Source organism: Siphateles boraxobius, unplaced genomic scaffold (genome assembly GCF_051911475.1).
Source record: "Siphateles boraxobius isolate OS27281-9 unplaced genomic scaffold, OSU_SipBor_1 17, whole genome shotgun sequence".
NCBI classification, from domain to species: Eukaryota; Metazoa; Chordata; class Actinopteri; order Cypriniformes; family Leuciscidae; genus Siphateles; species Siphateles boraxobius.
In genome coordinates, this window is record NW_027508777.1 from 7301328 (window position 1) to 7329323 (window position 27996).

General features: G+C 36.0%; 2 protein-coding genes across 4 annotated transcripts in view; one reads left to right on the plus strand and one right to left on the minus strand.

Moving 5' to 3' along the window:
* The first annotated feature begins 7966 nt into the window (after window positions 1-7966).
* On the plus strand, window positions 7967-12255 carry foxe1 (forkhead box E1). 2 transcript variants are annotated; one of them, XM_077232373.1, is made up of 2 exons: window positions 7967-8030; window positions 8375-12255. In XM_077232373.1, exon 2 carries the CDS (start codon window positions 8473-8475, stop codon window positions 9379-9381), a length of 909 nt encoding a protein of 302 aa, XP_077088488.1. In that variant the 5' UTR covers window positions 7967-8030; window positions 8375-8472; the 3' UTR covers window positions 9382-12255. The 2 variants fall into 2 exon arrangements, with proteins under 2 accessions (XP_077088488.1, XP_077088487.1); XM_077232372.1 differs by having other exon boundaries at window positions 7983-8030; window positions 8121-12255.
* spag5 (sperm associated antigen 5) overlaps window positions 11719-27996 on the minus strand; it is a 34798-nt gene continuing 18520 nt past the window's right edge. For both annotated transcript variants that reach the window (XM_077232318.1, XM_077232319.1), the window contains exons 12-26: window positions 25935-26028; window positions 25699-25846; window positions 22990-23040; window positions 22720-22894; window positions 22477-22610; window positions 22222-22390; window positions 21668-21788; window positions 21241-21327; window positions 18389-18515; window positions 17277-17409; window positions 17036-17116; window positions 16777-16926; window positions 16406-16480; window positions 11977-12057; window positions 11719-11872 (exon numbers count right to left, since the gene is read on the minus strand). In XM_077232318.1, coding sequence (XP_077088433.1) covers window positions 11801-11872; window positions 11977-12057; window positions 16406-16480; window positions 16777-16926; window positions 17036-17116; window positions 17277-17409; window positions 18389-18515; window positions 21241-21327; window positions 21668-21788; window positions 22222-22390; window positions 22477-22610; window positions 22720-22894; window positions 22990-23040; window positions 25699-25846; window positions 25935-26028 — 1698 coding nt within the window. In that variant the 3' untranslated portion in view covers window positions 11719-11800. The remainder of the gene's footprint in view (window positions 11873-11976; window positions 12058-16405; window positions 16481-16776; window positions 16927-17035; window positions 17117-17276; window positions 17410-18388; window positions 18516-21240; window positions 21328-21667; window positions 21789-22221; window positions 22391-22476; window positions 22611-22719; window positions 22895-22989; window positions 23041-25698; window positions 25847-25934; window positions 26029-27996) is intronic.

Genomic DNA, 27996 nt, shown 5'->3' on the forward strand with positions numbered 1-27996 from the left:
ACTCCAGTCTTCAGTGTGGCATGATCCTCCAGAAATCATTTTATTATGCTGATTTGGTGCTCAAGTAACAAACAACATAACAATCATGATACTTTTTTCAGGATTCTTTGATAAATAGAAAGATCAAAAAAGCACTTATTTGAAATAGTAAAAACTTTTACATTGTTACAAAATATTTCTGTCATTCTTGATCAATTTAATGCATGCTTAATAAAAGTATTAATTTCTTCAAAACAAAATTCTTAATGATTAGTCTTAATTACCCATGGCAACTTTTAAATGGAATATATACCAAAATATATGTATCTTTTATTGCTCTTTATTGCTTTAATTCTCTTGAAAAATTCTCTAAATATTTCAGGCACTAAACCACTTTAACTTAATTTCACATTTAATACATACACAACACACAGAATGTGATTGACAGAAATACAGTGGGGAGATGAGTGACAGGTGGACACATATTTGGGTGCACCTTCAGAAAAAAACAAAGCAGCCGTTCACCCTCAGTGTCAGCTAAAGACGCAGGCACACACCATGCAAAACAGCTCAGTGAAGGCTCCATTTGTTGTGCAAATATACTAGTATATGCAAATGAAGCCACACACACATATACTTTGACATGCCATGGGCCAGCCACAAATAAGCATAAGAAGAAATAAAAAAAAATATTGACCAATATACTGCTTTATTTACAGGTAAAAGCAAGGACAATTGTATTTGTTTTTTGTTTGTTTTTTGCAGTCAAACATAACATGTTTTGATCACACTGCAAAGTGATGTGTTTACTTTCCTGTTAATTCTGTAAACCAAAGAGGGAATGGGAATGACATGTCATGGCTTGGTAATGCTAATGGATATATTGCCTTTATATTATGATTTTTAACCAAAATAATCAAAAAGCAACCATTTTTTTTAAAGGAAATAGAAAATAAAGAGTAGTCTGGTAAAAATTGGCCAATAACTCATAAGTGTTTGCAATATAAAATTGTTTTCAAAGAAAGTCCCGTAGACAGATCATGCATGCGATTCTAAACCCAGATTGCACCTGCTGTAGTGTAACCCAAGGCGATGGGAGTTGTTTATTGGTAGAGATTAGTCTGATTGTCAAAGTGCTTCCCTATCCAGGGTGAGCCTGTCTCTCTAGGACAATAACACACCTTTTCACCCAACCATTGAACCAAAAGTTGACCAATGTAGTGAATCGTAGTTGGGTCTGATCCACAGAGAAAAGGCACTTTTGTTCTTTTATTGTTTGCTGCTGTTTTCTAGAACTGGTTAACTGGGTAGAAGGTTTTAGTTTTAAATAAAAGAAAAATGAACGGCAAGCATTCGAGAGTGGTTAATCAGCTTTTAAAGAGCAGGAAATCAGTGTATCATGAAATCATAATCAGACTACTGCCAGTGATAATAGGGAAAATCCATCCCACAAAGCAAAGAAAATGAAGTGTGTGAGAGCTTGAATACTTGTGCACAAGATGTGGCTTGCGTTGGCTCTTTGCTTTAAGAACAGGTAATCCAGTAGTGTCAGTGATTGAGGAGATACAAATCCTGCAGTAACAGACATGCCACCTGCATTGGGAAAGAACTGCATACCATGCAATTTTTTTCTCCCTTTCATCCCCGAAAGCCAACCATCTCCCTCTCTCTCTTTCACTTTCAAAGAATATGATAGATAGATAGATAGATAGATAGATAGATAGATAGATAGATAGATAGATAGATAGATAGATAGATAGATAGATAGATAGATAGATAGATAGATAGATAGATAGATAGATAGATAGATAGATAGATAGATAGATAGATAGCCTAATTCATTCCTCTTCAGCAGTAAGATCGGGATTCTTCTGCTGACATGTTCTCTTCCTTAATTTTTTATTTGTTAAGCTCAAGATGTTTTAATAAGATTTCAAAACCATGTTTGTTATATTAAAAGATTCAGAATGTTAAGCAGCCAAAATCCTGCCAACACTTCACTAAATCTGCTGGAGTTGAAAGATTAGACATTGAATGACATTCATGAGAGACGTAGAGCTTTGGGTGTTCAGAACACTTGACATCATGCATGAACTCAAGGGATATACACACATACACATATCTGGATTACAGTCTAAAAAAAATCAGTCCTATGGTTTCCAACGATTGAACTTCATTGAGTCGATTTCAATCACCACTCTGTCATTTGAAACAATATCCATGAATGGCAAATAAACAAAATAAATAAATCTCAAGGTCGACGACTGTGGAACTTCATTTCATCTTTGAGTCCCAGCGAGGTGTGGTTACATCTGTCCTCCTAGACAACCAGTTTCGCTAATGAGAGAGAACATTCCATGGAGAACATTGAACCTTCACACTCACAATACAACTGGATTGAGCAACCCATTCAGAAGCAGGCAGGGGGAAAGAGAATGAGCATTTGAGCCAACAGAAGTCTAGATGTGTCTGCAGAAATGTTGGAAAAGTACTTTGGTGGCCAACATCTCACTGTATGCTCTCAGACACATGGAGCCAACTCAAAGCCATGAAAGTGATGCACATTGTTGCACACTGAAGAGGGTTTGCAGATGCTTGATGCTTTCAGGCTGTTTAATTACTATCTCTTAACATTTAGAGCAAATATAGCGAGTAGGTACTTAAGGCCAAGTCGCCTTTATTTAAATAGCGCTTTATTCAATACAGATTGTTTCAAAGCGGCTTTACAATGATATGAAAGGAAAACAACGATTCAATGATGCAGACATAATTAGATTTAGCTGTAAAGCAGCTCTAAAAAGACAATCAGTACACAGTAAAGTATATCATATAGCCTACAATATAGTAATTATTCAGTTGAAATTTGTTCAGTGTTGACCTTCATCGGAAGACAATATTTCAAGAGATGACTTGGGCTACTTGAATTGTGAGAAAGGTTGAGAGAGCAGATGTATTCTGATATGATTGTTCAGATTGCGGTCGCATTGGAAAACATCTGATCTGTATCAGATTTAGAAGTGGCGCAAATCGGAATTGAAAATATCAGATTCCACGTGGTTTGTGCGGTTCACGCTGTCATGAGAAAAATAGATGTGTCATATATGAGCAAAGATATATATATATATTTATATATCAGATTTGGGCTATATACCTGCAGTCTGAACATTTAGAGCAGTCATACAGTCGGAATTTATATATATATATTTTTTTACTGAGTAATTCTAATGCGAATGTACAGTACACAGAGCAGTGCTGATTGGCCATGTCAATACAGACAGATGGCTGCCTTGTGGAGAGTCATAAAGAGTGAACGTTAGCAGAGAGAGCCAGCATTCTGCTTCAGTTATGTAAACTGGCCAGGCCTGAGAACCAGTCAACCGGCACTAGGAGTTTGCATTGCCACTGACAAGGCTTGGGCTAAATGCAAACAGTATACATGTTGATGTACACAAATACACACTCACATCCATGACTACACTTATGCATAACACACGATGGGTAAATAAATAGACAAACAAACAAATAAATATCTGTAGCCTAATAATAATGTAATGTACACGATCCGTGTAAATAAATGTCCACAAAAAATTAAGCAGCATTTTAATGATATACTTAAAATTTCATATATATATATATACACACATTTTCTAACATTCGAATGCTCATATACAAGGTGAAACATCATCTGTTCATGTAATTAAGTGTGTGTTTGGAGTTCATCTGTGCTGTTGCTCATAGAAAGCACTCTGGAATGTAAATGTCATTCAGTTGGAATGGCAATAATAATGTAATACATGTGTAAATAAATTTCCCTCAAAATGTATTAAGCAGCATTTTCATAATTGATAATAAAAACCATTATTAATAATCAATCACAATTAATAAGTGATAATAAATGAGCATCAAATCATATTAAAACGGAATAGGAATAAAATTACATTTTAAAATATATCAAAATAGAAAACAGTTCTTTTAAACTTATTAAATTATTAAACAAAAATTAATTAAATTAAAATAAAAATTTTAACAAATAAATGCTGCCTCTGTGAAAATATAGACTTCATTCAAAAACATTTAAAAAATCTTAATGATTCCGAAAATGTTCACCAGTAGTGTATAAAATACATTTTATGTTTTATTTATGTGATTCATTTATAAAATGTTTCATATGGAATAAATATAAAGAAAATATTTGTATAAAGGTAACTGCATAAATATTAAAAACAAGAGATAAATATTTTCTTGAGGAGAAAACATCTGAGGTAATGTTTGATGACAGTTTCTGCATATAAAGCTTTGCTCTCTAGTTCTGAAGCACAACATCTCTGCGAATGAGACCATCACAAGAATACTGCTACACTTCTAAAAACCAACCTAAAAAGCTGTCAGTGATTAAATTCATATGTTAAAGCCATTTTAAACCCATAGAGCTTAACGGTCATTATTACTTCAAGATCAAGTAACAACAAAAATGTGCAAGATCTCCAGAATCTGCTGAATTTACAAACTTGTAAAGTGCTGAACACGCACTGATATACACACGGACCATGGCAGGAGCAAATGAGTGGCCATGTTATACACTGAACGCCTGAGCAATTAGTCATGTCTATTATTCTAAACCAGCAAGCATGAGGAGCACTAAGAGAAAATCAACACAAATACTGTCAGCAGCATCAGAGGGTTATAGCCTTCAGCTATGCTAACATACTAATAACACACTATTTGTCTGTCCTCTCCACTATAGCTTTTTTCCTGATCAAATTACAGTTAGGATAATTGTAAAATAATAATGATATTATTTTGGTTAAAAAAAAAGTAATGAACATTGGATATGACCAAATCATAGTTCAATACCAGATGTTTGTTTGTTTGTTTAGATTAAATAATAATTACAGATTAATAACACAGATGAACAGTAAGGAACAGAGTTTATAAAGTATTTACAAATGACACAAACAGCCTAAAGGGACTTTACTTACTGAAGGTTTTTTTTTTATGGGGATCCATTTTTTACCTGAAGAGTGAGGGGGTGTCAGAGGCTTTTGCATGGCTTATAATGACAAAGCTCTGATTTACATAATTCATCAATGGATGGCCTCTTGAACCATTTGGGGAAAAAAGTACTGTTCGCATTAATACTACACTTGTGCAGAGCAATTTTCTTGTAAAATAATTCTGACAAAATCATTTTACAAAAATAAATAAATAATGCAATCTACAAGCTAAAACACTTTGGAGACACCAAAGGAGATATATAAGGAGACGCTTTGAAAAAAGACTCCATTTTGCTTGACGGTTTAGACAGATTACAACTCGTAACTCAGACATATTAAAAATCAAAATATAGTACAGTGCTTAGCATTAGTGAACACACTCATGCTAAAGTTGACTAAGATAAATTTCCAAAAGATGATTTTTTTTATTCCTATTTTTAATGTCTTCATTTAAAACATGAGGGAAAATCCAACCTTTAAGGACACCAATTTTCTTTGTGAATGAATAATGTATCGTAAATAAATAAATGTTCTTCCTTAAAATACAGGGTTCATAAGTCAGGACACAAATTCCAATAGAGGCAGTGTTGTGAATCGATTCACTGAAGGCAAACTGGTGAGGACCTAAACGCAAACTTTAATATACACACTAATCAAACACAAAACAAAGGCATGGCAAGGCCTGAAACAAAACAAGAACAACGACAGGAACATTCAATCCACGACCAAGACACAGGGCAAACATGAGGGCTTACATACACTGACTAATTACAAGACAAGGAACACCTGTGAACAATGATCAGACAATTAACAAATGACAAGACAAATGTCAGGATCGCATGACAAACAGGGAATCACATGACAGACATGCCAATCTCTAGGTATGGTGAAGGGTATGTGATGATTTTTAAATTAAGACATTAAGATCAATTTCCAAAAGATGATTTTTTATTCCTTTTTTTAGTTAACTTTAGCATGGCTATGTTCACTTATGCTAAGCACTGTATGTCAACATGTCAAGCATATTATAAAGGTTAGTCTGTATGTAAAAGAAATGGTAACACCTTAGTGAGTCCAATTATCACTATTACCTAGTTGCTTATTAGCATGCATTTTCCTAGGATATTGGCTGTTTATTGATACTTATAAATCACATATTAATGCCTTATTCTGTATGACCATGTTTTACATCCCTTAATCCTACCCAATACCTAAACTTCACAACAACCTTACTATTTATAAGCAGTAATTATGAGTTTACTAAGGCAAAAGTCTTAGCTAATGAATAGTTGGACCCTAATTGGACCCTAATCTAAAGTGTGACCACAGAGAGGTTTGATTGTTTGCTTTGTCATTAAATCTTTTCAACTCTGTGCCCACAGAACTCCATGGAAAGCGCTAATGATTTCTACAGAATTAAAATTCCTGTCGTTCTGGCACAGCTACCACATTTTAAATAGGCCTTCTATAAATGGAATACTAATATACTAGTTACTGCTGCCTCTTGGGGGGGGGGTTTAGCAAAATTTGTAATGCTGATATTACTTTTTTCTCTAAAGAATATTTTAGGTGGTGAGATAAAATAATGAGACCAGTGAGATTCACTGATGGCATTATTCCGGTTATTCTGGTTCCTTCTACACACTTGAAGTTGCAGGTCAAGTTAAGAGCGTTGCATTATCAGATGCAGTATTAAGATAAACTCTTTCTCTTAAATGTAAAATGCTTTATGTGATAGAGAGCAACATTTTATGACTCATCCCTAGAGCATTTTCTGCCAACTGCACAAAGGTAGGCAGCCCTTAGGAATTATCCTGTATAAATCCGCCGAGCACAAGAGATTACCCTCAGATGACAGGTGAGGAATCTCTTTGTAAGCCCAAGTAATGTTTAACCTTTACAGACAGGCTCATTGTCTTGGCATCTGTCCGAGGAACACAACCCATCTCGGCATAACCTCTCAAACTCTCCAGGTTCAAGACCTCTCATTTGGCCTCAAGTGCAGATTCTCACAGAAGAGGTTTTGCCTGAGTATTTGCTAAGTACTAGCTTGAAGCAAACCACTGATTATAATGCATGATGCACACCTGATCAGGTCACAACAGGTTGTTTAAGGACAGAATTTTATAATTCACCTAAATCAAGTGCAAAAAGTCTCAATGAGAATCAGTATTTAAACAAGGCTATTTTCCACTTAAAACCACAGAAATCTAGGTACAATACCAGCAATTGCATTTTTTATTCTCTTTATTAAACATCTCACCAACATGGAAACAGGATACCAGGCCTAGGTATCAGCCCGTCTATACCCACACACCAAAATGTGACCCAGATTTGCATGCTTTTAAAACAGAGGGAGGCACACACTGTAGCTTACAATAACATATTTACATCTTCTCACACAGATGAAACCGCCTGACACGGCACTGAAGAAAAATAGATATTCTGCGGAGGCCATGGAGTTTGTGTTACCACTAAACAGGGCTATTAAGAGTTCAATAATGCCCCACTTTAGCCTAAATGAATCCCAATCTGTTTTGCTTGCTACAAAAATAAACAGACTTTTTTTCCATTAGTTGCCGGGAGAGCTAGAAAATTAGGACATCGAAAGAGAATGAGCTGCATGTAGTGAAAAAGTAAGATGATAGGAGCCACTAATCTACAGCATAAACAAACACCTTTAAATCTTTCAGGATTTTTTAAAAGAAAATTTGTCTGGGAAAAAAAGCGCTTTGGTGGATTTTCTGAGATTGAAGAATTTTTAACAGAAAATACACTCATTCAATAGATTTCAATTTTTTTATTTGTCGGCTACAGTGTACAATGTACTTGTTTCCACAAAAGTTGAAGTAAATAAATGTTAGCGATTTGGACAGCACTTAAAGATATACAAATCTGCAGAGGCATGTGCTTTTAGCCACGTGACGGATAACCTGCTTGAGGAGGTGTGGCTATTAACTCTTCAGGTTATGCGTTCCTTCGGTAGCACAGCCAGTTATTGACTGCTCACTTCTCTCTTGAACATTATGAAGACCACCATCAAATAAGGCTGTTTATGTGAGTGCTTCCATTTTTCTAAAACTTTGCCTTGCAAGAATTGCTCAGATTTAAGGGCATCTCTGCATAAGGACACACCTGTCGTTACAGATGAAGTGCAAAGGAACTGATATTTCTGGTTGGGGATTTTAAGGTCTGAATTATGACTGGTATTTTTACACCAAAATATATACAGCAGGCAAAAACCATTTGTTACTTCTGACAAAGAACCAAGCGATCCAAAACTGTGACAGACTAATCGTGATTTCCAAGCTGTGCTAAGAGAGAAGTGGGAGTAATTTTACCTAGAGTCATGCCTGTGGTTAAAGTGGAGATTGACTCTCCCTCTGAAACCACTCTTCCAGTGAATGACAGTCAGAGAGCAGATCCGCAAAGAGGGCGCCGGAGGAAGAGGCCCCTTCAGCGAGGCAAACCACCATACAGCTACATCGCCCTGATCTCCATGGCCATCGCCAACTCGCCCGACCGCAAACTCACTCTGGGAGGGATCTACAAGTTCATCACAGAGAGGTTTCCTTTCTACCGAGACAACTCCAAGAAATGGCAGAATTCCATCCGCCATAACTTGACACTCAATGACTGTTTTATCAAGATCCCTCGAGAGCCTGGTAGACCCGGAAAAGGCAACTATTGGGCACTGGACCCCAATGCTGAAGACATGTTTGAGAGCGGAAGCTTTCTGAGACGTCGAAAGCGTTTTAAACGCAGTGACTTCGCTACGTATTCATCGTACGTGCACGAGTCTCCCGTCTTCTCGCCCGTCCAGATTGCACGCTCAGCCTACGCCAACTCGGTCTACTCTAACATGAGCCCGCCATACACACAACAGCTGCCTTCCGCCTACTACCAGGCCTCCACTCCGAGCTTTGGCGGAAGTCAGTCGAGGGTCTTCAGGATCAACTCTCTCATTGGTTCGCCAAGCAGGATGGGCCAAAGCGGAGAAATGATTTCTCAGCAGTCTTGCCGCAGTTTCAGTCCTGAGAGTGGCTCCTGCAGTTTGGGTGGACCAGGCTTCCAGCATCAGTCCTGCAGCGGGGAGACTGTGCTATCCTGCTGTTCTAGCTCCTCAAACAACATGGCATTTGCCTACTCCAGCCCGGGACATGGACAAACTCAGGTATCATATACACAAGGCAGCACCCAGGCATACGGGCCAACAGGGAGGGTGGCCGTCTCCAGTTTGTCTCCCATTGCTGGTGATGCTGTCGGGGACCCGTATGGTAGAACCTCCCCTGCACAGCTGGGCTCTTTTGTTCAATACAATAACTCTGGTCCAGTAGGAAACTCAGGAGCCTACATCAGGCATCCAGTTTACTCGGGTAATATGGACAGATTTGTGTCTGCCAACTAACAAAGATCAAGGATCTTTTCCCATAGCAAGAATAGCTGGCACAAAGGAACATTTGGAAAGACAATTTTAGTGACTATGAAAAACATTGTGAAAAACAACTGTGATATTTAAAAAGCTGTTGTTTCATTGTGATTCCCTCAATATAGTAAATTGAAATGTTGATGATCTCCTTTCTTATTTCAACAAGTAGAAAAAATGTTTACAAATTACAATTAATTTTTTAAATGTTCTTCTAAGCAAGGTGTTTTTTGAATATTTGAGTGAAATGTGTTCATATGCTTTGTACATGCTTTTCTTATTTCCATCTGTGTTAAAAGTATAAATGTCATTGAATTAAGTTACAACATTTACTTAAGTCAGTGATATATACATTTTATATACAGTGATACATTTTCTAAAAGAGGCTGCGTTGCTGGATCTTTCAGAGGATGAGGAAATTATATTTAATTTTTTTTTCATTTAACATTGAATATATACACACTAGGCTCTAAATAAAGAAAATCATAAAATATACATGTCCTAAAATACATCCTATTTATTTCTAAAACCGATCATGCCAAATTATATTTTTATCCTGGTTTTATATTACAGCATATAATTATATAATTTGAAAGCATAAACAATCAGCTCATACATTTTTAAAATTATCTTAGTGCTATATGAATATTACTTAAGGAATTTATGTGTATATTCTTTTGTGACAAGCTTTCTGTCATATTTATATATATCTTCATTTATATAGCGCTTTTTACAATACAGATTGTTTCAAAGCAGTTTTACAGTGCTGATGGACACAAACTAGCAACTGTGGTTTTTAATGTTGGTTACACTGAACATATTTAATTGATGACAAAATGGTCAGAATAAATTTTGAAAAAAAAAATACCTTTCAGTGAAGTTCTTAAAAGATAAACTTTTTTCTTATAGTGTTAAGAACATCTAAAGAATAAAATAAATAAAAAATCTACATTTTAAAAACACATTCTTTAGTGCAATGGAAAGGTCCATATATGTTAAAGGGTCTTCATTGATCCATGCCAACAAAGAACCTTTATTTTCTGACAAAATTGAAAACACTAGTAAGGTCAATGCTGCAGAATAATTTAGTGTAGTTAAAGACCAACTAACTAAATCTATAACAATGAGAGAGAGAAAAAACACGGCAACACCTTACAATAAGGTTTCATTAGTTAACTACTTAAATGAACATAAATTAAGAATGACCAAGACTTCTACAGGATTTATTAATCTAAATTAATGTTAATTACAACATTTACTAATACATTAATGTAAACAAATAAAACTTTTGATTTTAATAGTTAATGCACTGTGAACTAAATTAAACAATGGACGGATGTATTTTTATTAACTAATATTAACAAAGAGAAATACATATTGTTTTGTTCATTGTTAGTGAATACATTAATGTCAACTAATGAAACCTTATTGTAAAGTGTTACCCAAAAAACAGTCGCAAAACAAAAGCAATGCATAAAACATACAGCATTAAACAGGATACAAATAAAAGGGACTGATACCTAACAATTAAACTGAAAATATCCTGAGAATTTTTTTTTTTTTTTTAAACCTACATCAACTCTACAATGTAGCATGTCTCATGACTCCAAGATCAGGGTTAGAGTGTAAAGCTGGCATTTTTGACAAGCTTGTGAAGTCTTCAGTGTTTGTGCTAGGATTAACATGACATTTTTCAACATATTATACATGTCCTGCTGTATTAGTCACAAATTAAACAACTCTGTACTTATCCAACAAAAGGTATAGAAGAAAACTAAAATCTTTATATTGTGAGAAGGGAAAGTTTAGCAGTCAACTGCGTAGGTTTTAAATGGCAGGCCAAAGTAGAGACCAAGGTATTGAGTATCAGTGAAGCAGAGTAACACATTGTGCTTGGATGGGTGGATTAAAACATCACAACGTTCACCAGGTTTTCACAAGCACTGGCATGATTAGAATAACTATGATTAATTACTGGACTATCTGCTCATCAATCAGCCTTTATATATATATATATTCAGACTATGAGTAAACACCTAAAAAAAAAAGCATTCAATCATACATTTGTTTAAACCCAATCTGTAATACAATAATTGAAAATGCTAAAAAAAAAGCACAAATGTTACTGACGTCCTGATAACTATAATAGTTTAATACACATGTACAGACCTTTAATATTATACAATAACTTCTTTTTTAAAACAGATTGTGTCCATAGACTAATTTAATTTTTTAATCTTAAATTAAAGTGAGCGGATTGACCTACACTTCCCCAGGCGTAATGTCTGAAGATTTTTCTTCACTTAAAATAAAAACATATTGATAAGAAAATATGAAGCCTGTTTATTCAACAATTATGCATTTAAAAATTGAACTGACACATTTAAGAATTTTCAGAAACTCATCCAAGAAATTCTACAAGCTTTTGTAGTTCAGGACAGCTCTTGACAAGATCCGGTACAGAGGACAATGTCTGTAAATAAAATACAAATAAATATGTACGTGTTAATAAATTTACCATAAATTACAGTATTTTGGATAGATGTAAATGATGTAGTTTTTTAAAGTCTCCATTACCTTCCTGACGGTTTCAATCATATCATCAAGCATATGCAGTTCTCTCTCCAGTTTACTCTGGTTCATGGCATGAACCCTTTGCTACAAAACCAGAGTTCATTTATTACAGAATTAAAATGACACCAAAAGTGAATATACATTGACATTAAATTATTTTAGTATATTTAAAGTATTTTTTTCTGGACAATTCTTAAATGTGTTTTTTAAAGTGTAAATTGCAGTTAAAATTTTTTACTCAGATAATGTAATGTGCTTTAATAAACAAAGATAAGAACCGCCCACCATTGTTTTTTGTATTTTTTTATACCAAAATGCTGAATATAATATGAACAGTTGGCACTTTTTAAAGTGGTTTTAAGCACTCCTCTCCCTTCCACTAGGCTGGGCGTGACGTTATAAAAGGGACTCCAAGCCTACAGTTACCATTAGTCTAACGGCAAGTAGGCTAGCAGTTATATTGGAGACCTAACTCAGCTAGCAAAAATGGTGTTGATGAATGAAATAACTCAGTTGTAAACATACTCGTGTGTGCTGGCTTCAAGAGGACCGTGATTCTGCCTGAAATGAGTAACGTTAAGCTATTCGCAAAACAAACGAGTTCAGGCAGCATGCATCAAAACCAGGATGCTGCATGAGGCACGTCAGATTAACAGATTATTTGATGATAATTTTTACTTTTCACACCGTTTTAAAAATAAAAACAGGCAGTACAGTATACAGTACTCATAACTTCAAATTTTATTATAATTGTATTTCATATAATATACAATAATGTCATTTTTACTTGCTATATCAAATGTGATAATTGATAGTACATTTAAAATATCAAAATATGCTGCCAATAAATTTAACCTGTTTTAAATGAAATAACGATGTCATAATATTGTGAGATTTACATCATTATGGAAACAATAGAGAATGAATCGACATTCTCTGTGATCGATTCGCGCTTGGGTAGCATTTTTCGACAAGGCAGCACAAATCGTCTGAACACCAGTCGCAGCACGGGTCGAGCTGCTTCCACTAAACTTCAAAACGCGTTCACATCACGGCAGCACATACTCTCCACTGCTGATTTCATTGGGTGGCACAGCCCACACAAACACCGGTCAAACACAGCGATCTCTTTTTTTATTTCTGACAATCAGCATCGCTAATTAGTTGCGATTTAGCACAGGCAATATCGTGTTCTGTCTGCAGATGTCAGCAAAAGCGCCATTGTGCCTGTGCAGTGTGTGCATCTCTACAGCACTGATTAGGACTACTAACACCATGTAAGTAAATAATGTCTTCAGTCGTTGTCCCTCCTTGCTATTCTACATGACGACAAGATTTTAAAAAGACTTTGGCTTGTTCCCTAATGTTATCCGGGTTAGCATCAGGTTAACCTAGGCTAGCTCTAGCTACTCACCAGGACACCTGGAAAACCCTCCACTCATTTTCCTCACACCAAGCATTGATTACTCTTTGAGGGCCATGATTTCTGGAAATTTCCTGCCCTCTCTCACGCTTGACTGGTTCAAAATTGTCCATAGTCAAGCCACAAGAAGAAGGAATCTAGCAGAGTATGGGTTGCTACTCCCTTTTATGACGTCATCACCCAGCTACCTTTGAAGAAACCCCAATAAATGTTATTTTAACGCATTTTAAGACAGAAATGTTTAAATATATACATATTGAGCACTTAATTTACACATTAATTGGTTGTGGTGCTTAACCTGCAATTTACACTTTAAAGGAGTCCTATTATGCTTTTCCACTTTTTCAACTTTAGTTAGTGTGTAATGTTGCTATTTGAGCATAAAAAAGACCTGCAAGGTTACAAAGCTCAAAGTCAACTTCAAAAGGGAGATATTTTATTTAACAGAATCCACTTTCCAAGAACTGCAACGAACGGCTCATTCGGACTACAAGCAGTGTTCCCTCTATTTTTTTTTTCCTTGCTGAGTAAAACTTCTCTCTATTGGACGGACATTTTTTGGCACCTGAGCAAAAACATTCTTTATAGCAGACCTGTACAGCGTACGTAAACACACACCAAAAAGGTTTCATCATGCAGTTGTAACTTTTAACTTTAATGTGCCATTTCTATTTTATTTGACCCTTGATGTAACTTAGTGGTATTAATATTTTTTAAAACAAGCAAAAATTAAGAAGTCACTAAATGAAGCACATTTTAGGTTACCTGAGAACTTTTTTTTCTTTTCTTTTTTACAGTGCTGTTAATTGTACCAGTCTTTATCAATAAATTCTATCTTTTTCTAAAAAAAAATCTCCTGCAGGACAGTTCAATAGTCACCTTCATCTATATATAGTGCTTTTAACAATCTAGATTGTTTCAAAGCAGCTTTCCAGTGATTATAGGAAATTAAACTAACAGAGATTGTTTTGGCTTTACAGCAGCTCTAGAATAAAGTTATTGTCCAGCTAAAGTTAGTTTTGATTGATTCACTGTTCTGTCACAACGATCATCAGTTATTAACTCAGGGGCTGCTAACACGACACCGTTCTAAAAGAAAACCCTTAATGCGCTACGGCCGCTCATCCACACAAAACAGTGCCTGGTGGCTCGAGAACGAAAACCATGAAACAGGTTCCAAGGTACAATAATATAATACGAAACAATTTAAGCAGTTACATTGAGATGATTTGGGACAACAATTAAGTGTTTTTGGATAGTCACTTATTGGCTACAGGCAGCATTAAAGCATGAAAAAATATATTTTTTTGATCTGATATGTTTTAATATTATATTATTATAATATGAAAACAAACTGAAACATTTAAATAGATCTAATAGCTAAATATGTAGAAATGTGAATATGTGAACTCTTTTATAGTCATCTAAACATCCCTGGTCTTTTCCAACATGTCGAAATCGGCGTGTTCGTTTCACATATTTCAAAAAATATGTGAAAAATAATGCGTTTTTTGAACAATCAAGCATGAAAACATATTCTAGTACAGGGGTCTCCAACCTTTTTTCATTTGAGAGCTACTTTTTAAAAAATATAGTGGCCGAGAGCTACTCATGTAGGCTAATACAATACTTAAATCTCTTAAATAATGTCTCATAAATCTCATTTTAACAACTATCTAAACTGTTTTAGACCTAAAAGAGTTTTTGTAGGCCTATATATGTCACCCTTAAATGTCAGAGAAAAGAACAGAATCAGAGATTAATTTTTTTAAAGAAAATTGTACTTTGCATATTATACTATAAAACACATAATTATAGTTGATTTTATAGTGCATCTTAACTAGAGATGAAATGGCCTGCAAATTTCATTTCATGATTATAGCGACTAAAATGATCAGTTATCACAGAATCCTGTTCAAAGAGTACTAATACTACACAATAAAATACATTCACCAAGGTTTATGTCGAAAACCAGCAAATAATAAATATAATTAGAATTCATTTGCACTTTTTGTTTACATAAACAAAATAACAACATTAAAAATAATGGTCAGATTTTAAAGGAGTGTCTTGCGAGATGTTATCTAATAACATGTAGCCTGCAAGTGCAAATAAAGTTTTGACAAAAAAAGATTTATAAAAAGCTTGCATATTTCAGCCTTTAAATCATTTTTATAAAAAGAATGAGTCAAAAAAGATAAATTACTGACGTTCACAATGCACATTAGCTTATCTTTCATTATTAATAGTAAAATTCGGTCCGATTTTCCCGTGGCGTCTGTCAATGCTATGCAACCATGCACTGCGCTCTCCACAATGACAAAGAAGTTTTAGTAGCTAATGGATTTTTCATCTGCGCCTGGAAAAAATGAGTGCGTTGCTTCAATTATGAGCTTCCTACATTTGAAATAACGAACTTGAGCGCGCAAAAGATGCGATATGTGAACGCCCCCTATTCTGTCTCCCACTCCTCGTTAAAATAATAAGTCTTCTTTTTTGCATGACCTGCATCGTCAGCCATAATTAATATTTTTTTATAGTTCAATTTATCTTATGTATAAATTTATCGGTCTGCCCGCGACCGCCTCAACTCACTTAATTTACGTTACGTTTTTTTTTTTAAACGTGCTCGACATGCAGATTCTAAATAATTTTTATTATTTTATTATTTTATTATGTTTAATTGTCTTAATGAAAGACAATTCAGGCTATTTTTAGAAGGTGCTCGGCGGGCGACTCAGAGACTCCATGTGGGCTGCCCGCGGGCACCAGGTTGGAGACCACTGTTCTAGTACATCCCAAAAACTAAATCATGACTTTGTAAAAGTACATAATAGGACACCTTTAAAAAAGCATTTATTTGAAATTTATTTGATTCATCAATACTAAAAAATAAAAAAATAAAAAAGCATACTGTAGATTTTCTGTTCTACACAGATAGCACTGTTTTCCACAGCTTCCATAGGAAAACCAATATAATGTAATAATAATAAAGCAGGTAAGACTTACATGTCGTTTTGCCCTCTCCAAGACCTTAGTACGATTTTCCTCAGTTTCCATTAAATTTGCCTTAAGCTTCTCAACCTAAGAACAGAATGTATATGTGCATGGGTGTTGTAATGTGTATGGGTGTTGATTTTCTTTCTTTCTTTTTAAATTTCCAAAATCCTGATTCCATGACATGTCTAAATGAGAACTGCGAACTATGAGAAATAATGAATGTACTAATTTCTATTGTTTTCTTTTCATAATGACATGCGAGCTAGTCTAGGATTTGGAAAGCTGGAAACTTGGAAACTTGAAAAGTTTGGAAACTTATATTTAGTATTATTTAATGTTTCGTGCTAATCACAGACGAAAAACTGGACAAACTACCATACCTCTCTGAGCAGTTTGATTCTTTCATCTAATGCATTGGTACTGGCTGCTGATTGGACACCTGTTCGGTTGAGCTCCTCCCTCAAGACCTGAGCCTCCACCTGTGCCTGCTGTTCCAGTCGACGCAAATCAGCAACTTCTCGACGCAACTCCTGTTTCACACAACCAGAGCAAAGGCTAGTTACTATACAACAACCTAACAACAGCACTGATTTTTTTTTTTTTTTAAGTATATATTCAGCATTGTCTGTGGGTACATACACTATTCTCTGCTCTGTATTTGTGTGCCGCTTCCAGATTTTCCTCCATTTCACTGCAGAGTTTCCTCAGGTTTCTTTCATCCTTAAAGAGCACAGACAGACATATGACTTATGTAATTACATATTCAATCCTCTTATGCTCCATATTCTTGAGTGCTGAATAAAAAAAAATTGCCCCTGGAAAACCAACTTTGAAACTTCGATGAAATGCTGCTTGTAATAAGCAACATGAACTTTTTTACCTGCGATTTTTGCTGCAGGACCAAAGCATCCTTCTCCACCTGAGCCTGCAAACGGTCCACATTCTGCCTCAGCTCTGAGACCTGCACTGTGCGTCTCTGAGACTCTTCCTGCAGCGCCTCCTGCAGCTCACATCTGAAACAGCAGGCTGGGGTGAGGCAATACCTCATAGAAGATGACTACGCAAACACTGTTTTTATAATGTAAGGCAGTACAGGATTACTAAAAAGTCACAGTTGCGTGACAACTGACTTAAATTAATAGTGATTTATTTAAAACCTCAATTTGGTGTCCAACAATGAATATGAGAAAGGGATTGCACTCCTTTTATCTGTTGCACTCCAACTGATTTATGTTCACACTCTATGAAGCATTTATACAATGCAATCACAACAGCAACATACTCACTTGCTGTTAGTTTGAGTTATTTTGTGCAAAATGGAAATGCTAAAATTGTTACTACATAATAAAATGTAAGTAGCTATGCCCTGGTGAAAAATTCCTCAACCACATCATTCCGCATAAGCCCAGTAAAATGTGTTTTTTGTTGTTCACAACAGGTTGTTTTTTCATGTTTTATGGGGACTCTCCATAGACAATTTTTTTTTATACTGTACAAACTGTATAGGCCTATTCTTTCCCCAAACCCTATATAATATGAAATAAAATAGCAAAATATGAAACGGTCTGTTTTCGTGTCATTTGTGGCACGAGTTATCAAGTTATCTTATACTCGCCCTCATGTCTTTCCAAAACTGTATGACTTTTTCTTCTGCGCAACACAAAAACATTGGTGCCCACAGACTCCCATTACATGGAAAAAAGTGGTAATCAATGTTATTCAAAATATCATCTGTGTTGAAGAAATGTCATATATTTGGAATGACAATAAAAAAAAATGTGTGTGATTTATCCAAGGCAACAAAAAAAAAAGCAAAACTGTTTAATACATTTTAAATGTTATATATTTATATGCATATTATATATAAATCTTTCACATTAGCAGGTGTCACATTTTAACCAAGTACATCAGAAACCTAAAGCCAGCCAGCCCTTCACCTGTCCCCTTGAAACAATGAGCAATTCTGAGTAAATCTGAGTTTGAGTAACTCACATGGTCTGCTTCAGAGTCTGCAGCTCTGTGTCTTTATGGATTCTCAGTTGGTCTATGGTTAACTGAAGATCTGAGATGGCCTCACCAAAATCAGACAACAGCTCCAACACATGGCTCCGTCTCTCCTCTGAGAACACAGGACAATAGACATCATTAAATGTAGATATGCTATTTTCTTTGAACTTTGCTTATGTTTATGTTTGACTGGGAGACTCATTGGTTTATTTGTTTTCTTTCGTATAGGGTTTCATTTTTTGTTTTCTTTGAGTTGTTTTCAATAAAATTAAAGTGCCCCAGCCTATTATGCTTTTTCGAATATTACCTTTCAGGCAAACCGTAACATAGCTGTCTGTGAATGTAAACAATCTGCAAGGTTGTAAAGCTGAAAGTGCACGATAAAAGTTAATGTCTCTCAAAATAATGAATCGACTCTGAACCTCCTAAACGAGTCGTCAGTAATCCGAATCCCACTTTGTTACGGCTAGACGTCACTGGGTAACACATTTGCATCATGCGACCCGCCCTCAAACGCTGTAACGATATTGCGTGCATGTCGAGAAGACCGTTTTCTGCTCTGCAAAAGCAAATTCTCTTTGTAAACACTTCAAAAGGATGAGGATATGAAGGGTCCGTGTTTAAAATGACCACAGCAATACAACAGCAGTATAACCTTTTGATGATTGCTTCTCAAATCTCTGTGAGGTTTAAATGGGATTTACAAAATGCTTATTCCTTAAAGATGGGACAGTGCCCCCTTTATTTGGACCAACTTGTTCCTCTGAATCACAAACTGTAAATATGATTAATTATTAATGTATATATATTTTATACCAGGTTTTAAAAATACGTAGTTTTATGTTTTATATTGTGTAGGTCTCTGGCTAGTTCAGGCAAACTCACGTTATTACTGTCTTACTGAAATACTTCTGCTAATCAGTTGTGGGCCAAGTATTACCTGAAACTGTGTCCAATAATGCAGATTGTCTGGTGTACCTACTACTTGTACCCCAAATTCATTTAAGTAAGGATAGAGGATGGAGCGAGATTTGTTTTACAAACTTTACTGTTACATCAGTCATTCATGTTAGTGCTCGTCGTATGCGCTGTTATGATACTTCTTAATAATAGTTCCCGCATGTCCACTGCAATACATTTTTTTGTCTTTACTGTCTTTACAGTGTACAATCGCTGAGTACTGAGGACGCCCCCGGAGCTGAAATTCAGTCATGGTAATGGGGCATTTTATTTCTGATGACAGGGGCTGTAAGCAGTAGACTAGTCACAAAAGACTGGGCCGTTTGGCCAATCAGAGCAGAGAAAGCTCTCGGAAAGGAGGGATTTAGAGAGACTAAGGCTATATTTACACGGAAACGATCTGAAGAGAAAATGCAAAATTGGCGTTGCGTTATCATCACTTTTTATTCTGCGTTTAGACGAGCGTTATGGGGGGAAATCTGCGTTCATATGGTGACGTAAAAGTGTCTGAAATTCGATGTAATATGCACTCCAGGCGGCTAGGTGGCAATGTGAAGCAATGCCACACAACAACACCAAGTCTGCACTCCTGCGTACAACCTCCCTTCCAACTTCTCTCCCTAGTAGCGTGACATCAAAACATGGCGAAGCAAACAGCAAAAAGACTCTTGAACGTTTATCACAGCTGCTAGGGCAACTTGAAGGTCCGACGTATGGAAATAATCCGACATGTTGGTTGTTATCTTCCTGTACTGGCGCATGTCTGTGACCTAAACGCGTACGCGACAAGAGCCACCGTGAGCAGATTTGCATTTTTACCCATTAGACGGGAACGCGAGGGTGGAGCGTTTTTAATATTTCCACTCTAGAGGGTGGTTTCACTTTGTGTTTTTAAGCCCCAAAAACGCCGTCGCCGTGTAAACGAAAGGCACATCTGATAAAATAGTTTTACGTTTTCACCCGCGAGCGTTCTCGTGTAAACAGGGCCTGAATCATCAAACGAGTCTTTTGAGAATCATTGAAAAAGGTGGTGGTGTAATGTGCATTATGAGAAAATGAAGAGTTTTTTTTTTATTTTATTTTTTTTACCTTTGATGCATGTTAACCTGTTTTAGGAGACCTCCAAAACAAAATAAGGAGCCTTTAAAATAGCATAATAGGATTGGCTTAATTTTAGTTTGTTGTGTTTCTGGATCAAGGGATTGTAGTGACCGTCAGTCTTTTTCGTTATATTTATCATTATTCTTACAATAATTGTTACTCCAAACCCTAGACAAACGGGGAGGCCTGTAACAAGGCATCATTTAAGTTACAGGGGGAAAAAAGCTTTTGGCTTTACTCCTGAGGCCACAAGACAAATTGCACCACATTAAATTGTTTATTCAAAGCAATGAATTAACATGACTGTCTGTAAAAAAAAAAGTGTATAAAGTTTAAAATAACTTTCATAAATAAAATATAATTTTGTAAACTGCATAAATAATTATGAACATAACAGCATCATGTATTAATGCATAAATGAATACAAAGAGCACTTTATTTGCGTTTAAAAACATGACATGCACGATTTTGACGCAACCAAGATTTTTCCGCATTGAGCTTCTCTATTTCGGCAATGTTTTGTATCTAGCGCTGCATCTAGTGGGTTCAACTGGATAGGCTAACGAAAACAAAAAAACGCAACAATGACATCATCGCATCTCGTGCGCCACTGCCTGATGCACACCTACAATTTGAATGCAACGTTTTTGCATTCAAATGTGGATTTTTATTTTCAGTTTGACGAATATTTGAAATTCTAATTTAATTTGTCAGCCCTAGTTAAGATCTAACCTGAGTTTTGATATATGACTGTTATAATCCGGTAATGAATATACCTTTCACTTCAGTGTGAGTAGTTGGAGGTATTCGGGTAAAAGCACTGGTTTCACTGCCAATGCCGTCTTGTTGCACCGCCCTCTCCTCTGCAAAACAGTAGATAACAAAAGACGGCTGCACAATTATGACAAATAAATCTCAGATCTTTTTTCCATTGACGTAAAAGTGATTAAACAATTAATTATATAAATTATAATAGAACTGACATCAATGTAGTTTTGTGTGGGTCTCTATGCCATATTCCTAAAATGTACACATCCCAAGGCCTTTTGATTCAACACAGCATCCACACTCTATGTGATTAGGTTTTAGTTTTGTATCCAGAACACTTTCACACAAAATAGAAGGCTGTCCTCAATAAATTATGCATCATTATAATAATGCAAATAACTAATAAGACAAAACAGGCACCAAACACTAACATACCTGAATCCTCAGGAGACTCTGTCTCAGGTTCCTGTGTCTTCATCATGGCCACCATAACAGAATCCACAAAAGAGCTGGAGGGATGTCGAGATTGCAGTGCCTTATCGAAGCACTCTGACTCCTGAGCAATGCAAGACAGCAAAACAATGTTATTTATAAAAAAAAAATTTTTTAAAAAAAGTTGTCTAAGCAAGTTAAGTAATTTTTTTACTTTTACAGTTATACTGAGAGCCAACCAGAGCAGAAGGGAGGAGAGCAGTAAAAACCCAGTTTTTAGACTAATATTCTGAAATATGACAATAATATTAATGGAATATATTATAGATTTGTAATAAAGAATACCCATTAGGTCATTTCTGATTTTAAACCTTCCTGTGTAACTGACCAATATACTTCCATCATAAGTGCAAACTTACAAAACAGCGTTGTTATTGAATGTTAACTAAAACTATACAAATAAAAATAAACACTTCTTTATTTGAAAATGAAATAAAGAAAACAAAAACTTTAGAAATGACACAAAGAAAATGATGATGAGTTTAAATCATAAGGACCTTGGAGGTTAGGGATTCCTTTAAGATACCCGTGAGAAAGCAAACTCTGTGGTTTAAGAGCATGACATCATTACAGGCCCGAACCATCTGCTCTCCTTGTTCCAGCAACATACTGCGAGCTTTGTCTCGTGTGCTGTCCAGCTCTTCCTGAAGGGACTCTTTCTCAAGCCTTAGAGGAGGATGCATGGCATCAGAAAAAAAGCCATTTATTCTGACATATTTGTTCTAAAATGGGTAGAGAAGAATATGCTGTACCGTAGTTGTTCCAGTGCTAGTTTGAGGTCTTCACACTCCAGGTTTCTCTCCCTGAGGCCTTGTAAGTGGCACCGCAGAAATCTCTCACTTTCCTCCATCTGTTCCCGAGCCAGTACATGTTCTGCCTGCAGGAACTGATAGAACAAAAAACATATCTGATATTGTGAGTGGACCTGGCATGACAAAGGTATTGTGAACATGTACTAACAATGTTTCATGGTGAAAGGTTTAATATCTCCTCACTTCACTCATTTCTTTTGCACTGGAGAGTTCAGTCTGCAGCTGAGCCAGTTGACCGAGCTGACGGCGATGAACCTCAGCTTCAGTGTGGAGTTCTTTAATCAGGGTTTCTCTCTGTGACAGAGCGTCCTCATATTCCTCTAGCTGTTTCCTGGATGTTTCTAGAGCTTCTTCAAGACTGCCAAAAGCATTTTTATATTTAAAAGTAAATTTTTGCACGCTTATTTATACAGCAATAAACAAAAGAAGAGGAATTAAATTGTGCAGTTATACCAGTTTGCTCTCTCAGTAGCTTGCTGTGCATCACACATTGACTGCTGCAACCTGAAGTAGACAAATAAAATGATAGAAAATAACTCAACTGAGCTGCTGAGTCTTTGGCCGTTTCCAAGGAACATCTAAAGAACCATCTTTTTTATCAACACTCGACACATATAGAATAGTAAGTGTTCATACCATATAAATATCCATTTAATAAAAAACACCTTGCTGTATGTACTGTGCTAGACTAAAGATCCTTGCACATTGTGTCCAAAATGTTTGTATGCGTTTGTATGCGTGGCTCTGATTTGTCAAAACACCTTTCAAAATGCTTGCAACAGTCAGATGCGATAAACGCCACCCATGATGAATACATCTAAACATGTAAAATTAGATGTTAGATTTACCCTTAAATGTATGAATGTTTCAGAAATCATTATTACATATTCAGGTCTTTAGCGACCCACATCTATATCTAACACGGATGGATCTCTACCTGTCGCCATAATATAAAACTCCTGATATTAGAGTAAAAAGGATAAAATAAAGCATATTTTGTTTCCTTTTGGAGCTTTGAAAGGTTCAGTTTGAGCAGATGTTTTATACCATCATCACTGTCCTCATCAGAGGTCATTTCCCAATACATTCAGCATCTGGCTCAAACTTCGCAATCTCAAGCATGTTCTCAAAACTATCATTTTTAACATCTTTAAAATCAATATTTTGATCTCTGACAGCTTTTTCACCAGATTCACCATCAAGTGACACTAATATTTGATTGCATGCAGTACTTGCTCTGCAGTAAATCACTGAGCCATTTCAAGTATTGCTGATGATACTTCCTATTCTTTTGTTTTCTGCTTGTGGCAACTTATAGGAGTGAAACGCAGGGATTAAAGTGAAAAAAATTCTTCTGATTGAATTTTTTTTTCAGGCCAAGTCATCTTCCTTTAACTTTACTTAAATAGTCGAGACCAATAGTGTTTTAAGGGGAGATGTTTTAAACCGCTTTAATATTGCCAGTTTGCGTATTTCAAAACCTATTTTAATCTATGAAAAAAAAGAATCAACCATCTACATAATTTTTCAGTGCATGTTTTTATTTATCTTATAAGACCAAGGACAGATGCTGGGTTGCCACTTTACCCATATCCTCAAAGTATCGAACAAGAATCCTGTCTATGTTTTCATCTGTTGACTCATCTACATTTAAAGAAAACATCTTAGTTTTCAGCTTAGTTGACAATTCGTTTTTCCAATGAACAGCAATGCCATTTGTGCACAAGGAGGAGGCGTGTGCATTAGATACAGACAATCTTGAAAGTGCACTCTTGTCTTTGACAACTGATTGCATTAAATTCTAGCGGTTGTGAGACTGTGAAAGACAGGTCATGCTCCGCTATGAAATAACATATGCGCACTTTTAGATCGCACACACGGTCGGCCATAGATGCATGAACCTCCGTTGTGGTACTTGTCGCACCAGGCAGGGAGCATGTGTACTGTAGAGCACGAATGGCAGCATTGTGACTAGCTTCTGATTGATGGCGAGCTTGCATTTTTTTGCCATTATTGCCATATTGAAGTCTCCTGTGACATACTGTGCAAAGACACATACCTGGCTGTTGGATTTTTTTAGCCTACGAACTAAAAGGCTTGCCATTCTCCCCCATTTCGCTAAGCCTAGCCTATCTCCAATTATTTTTTACACTTTAAACTAAGATTAATTGAGTGAACACTGAGCAGTTTTTCCGTGAGCAGGAATTGAAACCCCGGAGTGGAACATGAGCGAAGTGATTACAGACTGCTTAGAGTGGAGAGAGGAACGTGCTTTCGCTCCACTCCAGGCTTTGATCACATCCCCCTAAGCAGGGTGAATACACCTCGTCTTTCCTTAATTTTAGTTTGAATAGGTCTTAAATTAAGACATTTATTACACTATTTATTTACAACTAGGCTATCTTACTAACTAAGGGTGTAACGATACCCTCATGTCACGATTCGATACATATCACGATACTGAACTCACGATACGATATTATTGTGATACTCCAAGACATAATGGTAAAAGGTTAAAAAATAAATGTCCTGTTGATTAAAATGCTCAATTTTATATTACATTGTGGGTCTAAATGAATAGGCTTGGACTTGGTGCTAGTAAGTGACCCAATGCACAAGACAATGGTGACACCAGAATAAAAAATATTCATGATTCTGAAGCTGAAAATACAGAATTATTTTAGACGAATATGCTTGCACCCTGTCACTGACTAGATGTATTTAAAATAATGTAGGCCACATTTTACTGGTAACATAAGACATTTGGCATTATCAGGACCCACAAATATTCCCCCATTGCATTATTATAAATTATATAGTAGTTTAATGTAGTACTGACACCTAAACTTGATTTTTTTCTCACACAGTAATTCTCATTTTGGGTGAACTATACACAATACATATTTTCACTATCCACAATACATATTGTCGCATTTTTGTATCGCGATATGTTGTGACAGGATATATTGTTACACCCCTATTACTAACTATTAATAAACAGTAATTAGGAGTTTATTGGGGCAAAGGGCATATTTAATAGTTAATTAATAGAGAGAATTGAACCCTAATCTAAAGTGTGACCAAAATTCTGAATTGCATCCATTAATTTAGGTGAGTTTCAGTACCAATTTAGTCAACCAAAAGCTATTTCTGCTAACATACTTGCTGGTCTCAGAGGCGAGGGTCTGTTCTAGGAAGGCGTAAGAGGCCAGCGTGGACGTTACAGTGGCTGAGAGCTCAGTACTCCTTCTCTTCAGCTGACAATGCTCCTTCTCTGCCTGATTCAGCTGCTCCCTCAGCACTGACATCTCTGAACAAACACACACAGCAAAATCAAGCAAAAGCTCACCTTTGACTACACATGGAATAAGCCAATTCAAAGTAAATCACCATCACACCTGAAGTCATGATGGTCTGCTGCATCTTCAAGTCTGAAATCTGTTGACTGGCATCATGCAAGCTTGAACTCACGTGCTCTAGCTCATTTTCCATCTGGGGATTTACAGAAACGTAAGCGTTTAAAGAAAGAGAGACTGCATTTAAAAGATTTTGCATTCTCTTTTTTCAAATATATTATCAGATACTCTAAACATTCACAACACAAAGCTTTCACCCTGTCTACCCATTTATTGAAACTAATGCTTTATATAGGTAAACAATATATGCATATAGACCCCTTTTGCGCACACGTCACAATTACGTCACAGCGTTAGCTGGAGGCAAAACAAAGTGAAAACTGGAGGCGGCCAATACAAACCAGCACAGATTCGGCTACATGATAAGGATCCTAAATTATTATTATTTTTATTAAATGTCATCTTGTTGTGTTTCTGGGTGCAAGAATCACCTACAGGATCCAATTTGAAATTTTATCGCATAATGTTTTCTAAATTATTGTGATTATTTGTGAATCATCTATGATTGTATACATTGTTGTGATTGATTGTGATACACTTTTTGAAGAACCTGGTAAGAAAGAATAATCAAATACATAGTTAATTAATATAATTTTAATACATAAAAAAATAATTTTATTTCTAGAAAATATTCACATCATTAAAATTGCACTATAATGAAACTCTTTAGATTGTCGTCTTCTGGCCTTGGCGCTGGGCAGGACTGCGTAATGTAACGTTGCCACAAGTCAAGACCATTCATCACATAGTTATAGGCATCTAAAGATTTCTATGCCCTCAGATTCTCTTTACGCTCGGTTTCTCTATCAGGTAGGTGTGTAGAAGGCAGGCCACTCAACCGAGGTAACGTTAATCCTGTCAGATAGTCCATCCATTGACTGAGCGTGTATGGGTCAGCCAATCTGGTTCCGTCCGTTAAAAATTAACTTCTGCAAATAACAATCGCGGTCCTGGACAGTGAGTGACCTTGCACATTAAGATAAAATCTGGTTTTCTCCCGTCATTGTTAAAAAAAGCTAACAAAACTTGCAAACTAGCGTTAGTGAAGCGGCCAGAGGGATCGTTCTGCCTCCAACTAAGCTCCGCCCACATAAAAACGTCATCATGTTTACCAACTGAAAAGGGGTCTATTCTATTTTAGTAAACTATAATAACCCTGCATCTTACCCAATGCTTCTGACAGAGAATATTATTTGTTCAAGCGAGATGAAATTTAGAATCTTCCCACAATGACAGCTTTTTTTTATTGTTCTTTGCCATTGTGCTGAAGGTAAAGTTGTTACTACAGTACCAACTGAACCAAATATTGACCTGACTGTCTGAACAAATGGATCTGATTTCATTACTTGAATGAAAGAAACAATGCAGACATTCAGTCCTAAAGAAAAGCAAATTGGATTGATCATGTGCTGCAGGGCTGTATGACAAATTTCATAATACATTGCTAATTAATACAAGCTTATTGTCAGAGTCATGACTTTAAAGAATTAATCTATTAAGTCTATGGAGATGCAGAGAAAAGACTAGAAGCTCAATAGTCTTGTGGTATGTGTGGGAACCAATGACGTTATTTGAATTATGAGCAAACAACAGTGATGCCAGTGGAAAGCGAAAAATCTGCACCTAAAGATGCAATCAAATCAGCAAAATTTCAACAATTTTTTTCATGCAAAAAAGACCATTTTCTACTGTCAATAGTCTAGCAATCTATGAATCACAGCTCACAAATCAAGTTAGTAACTTTCAAACCAAGCAGCTTTCTCTTGGTCAATGTGGCGATTTTGCGTGACCACCTTGATCCAGTTGTGAAATCTGCATGGGGAGAACCTTTTCCCTCACACGAAATTCCAGATTGCATGGATTCCTAAATGACTGGATTTCACCTGCTTTGCAAACAACGGTAACATGCAGTAGCTGGTCAAAATGATATGGTCTGATTTTAAAATCAAATATAACATCATTGGATCTGTTCCTCACAAATTTTGGTCTGTTCTTCGCACAAAGCTATCATATAGACTATTTTCTTGGTGGTTTAGGGTTCTAT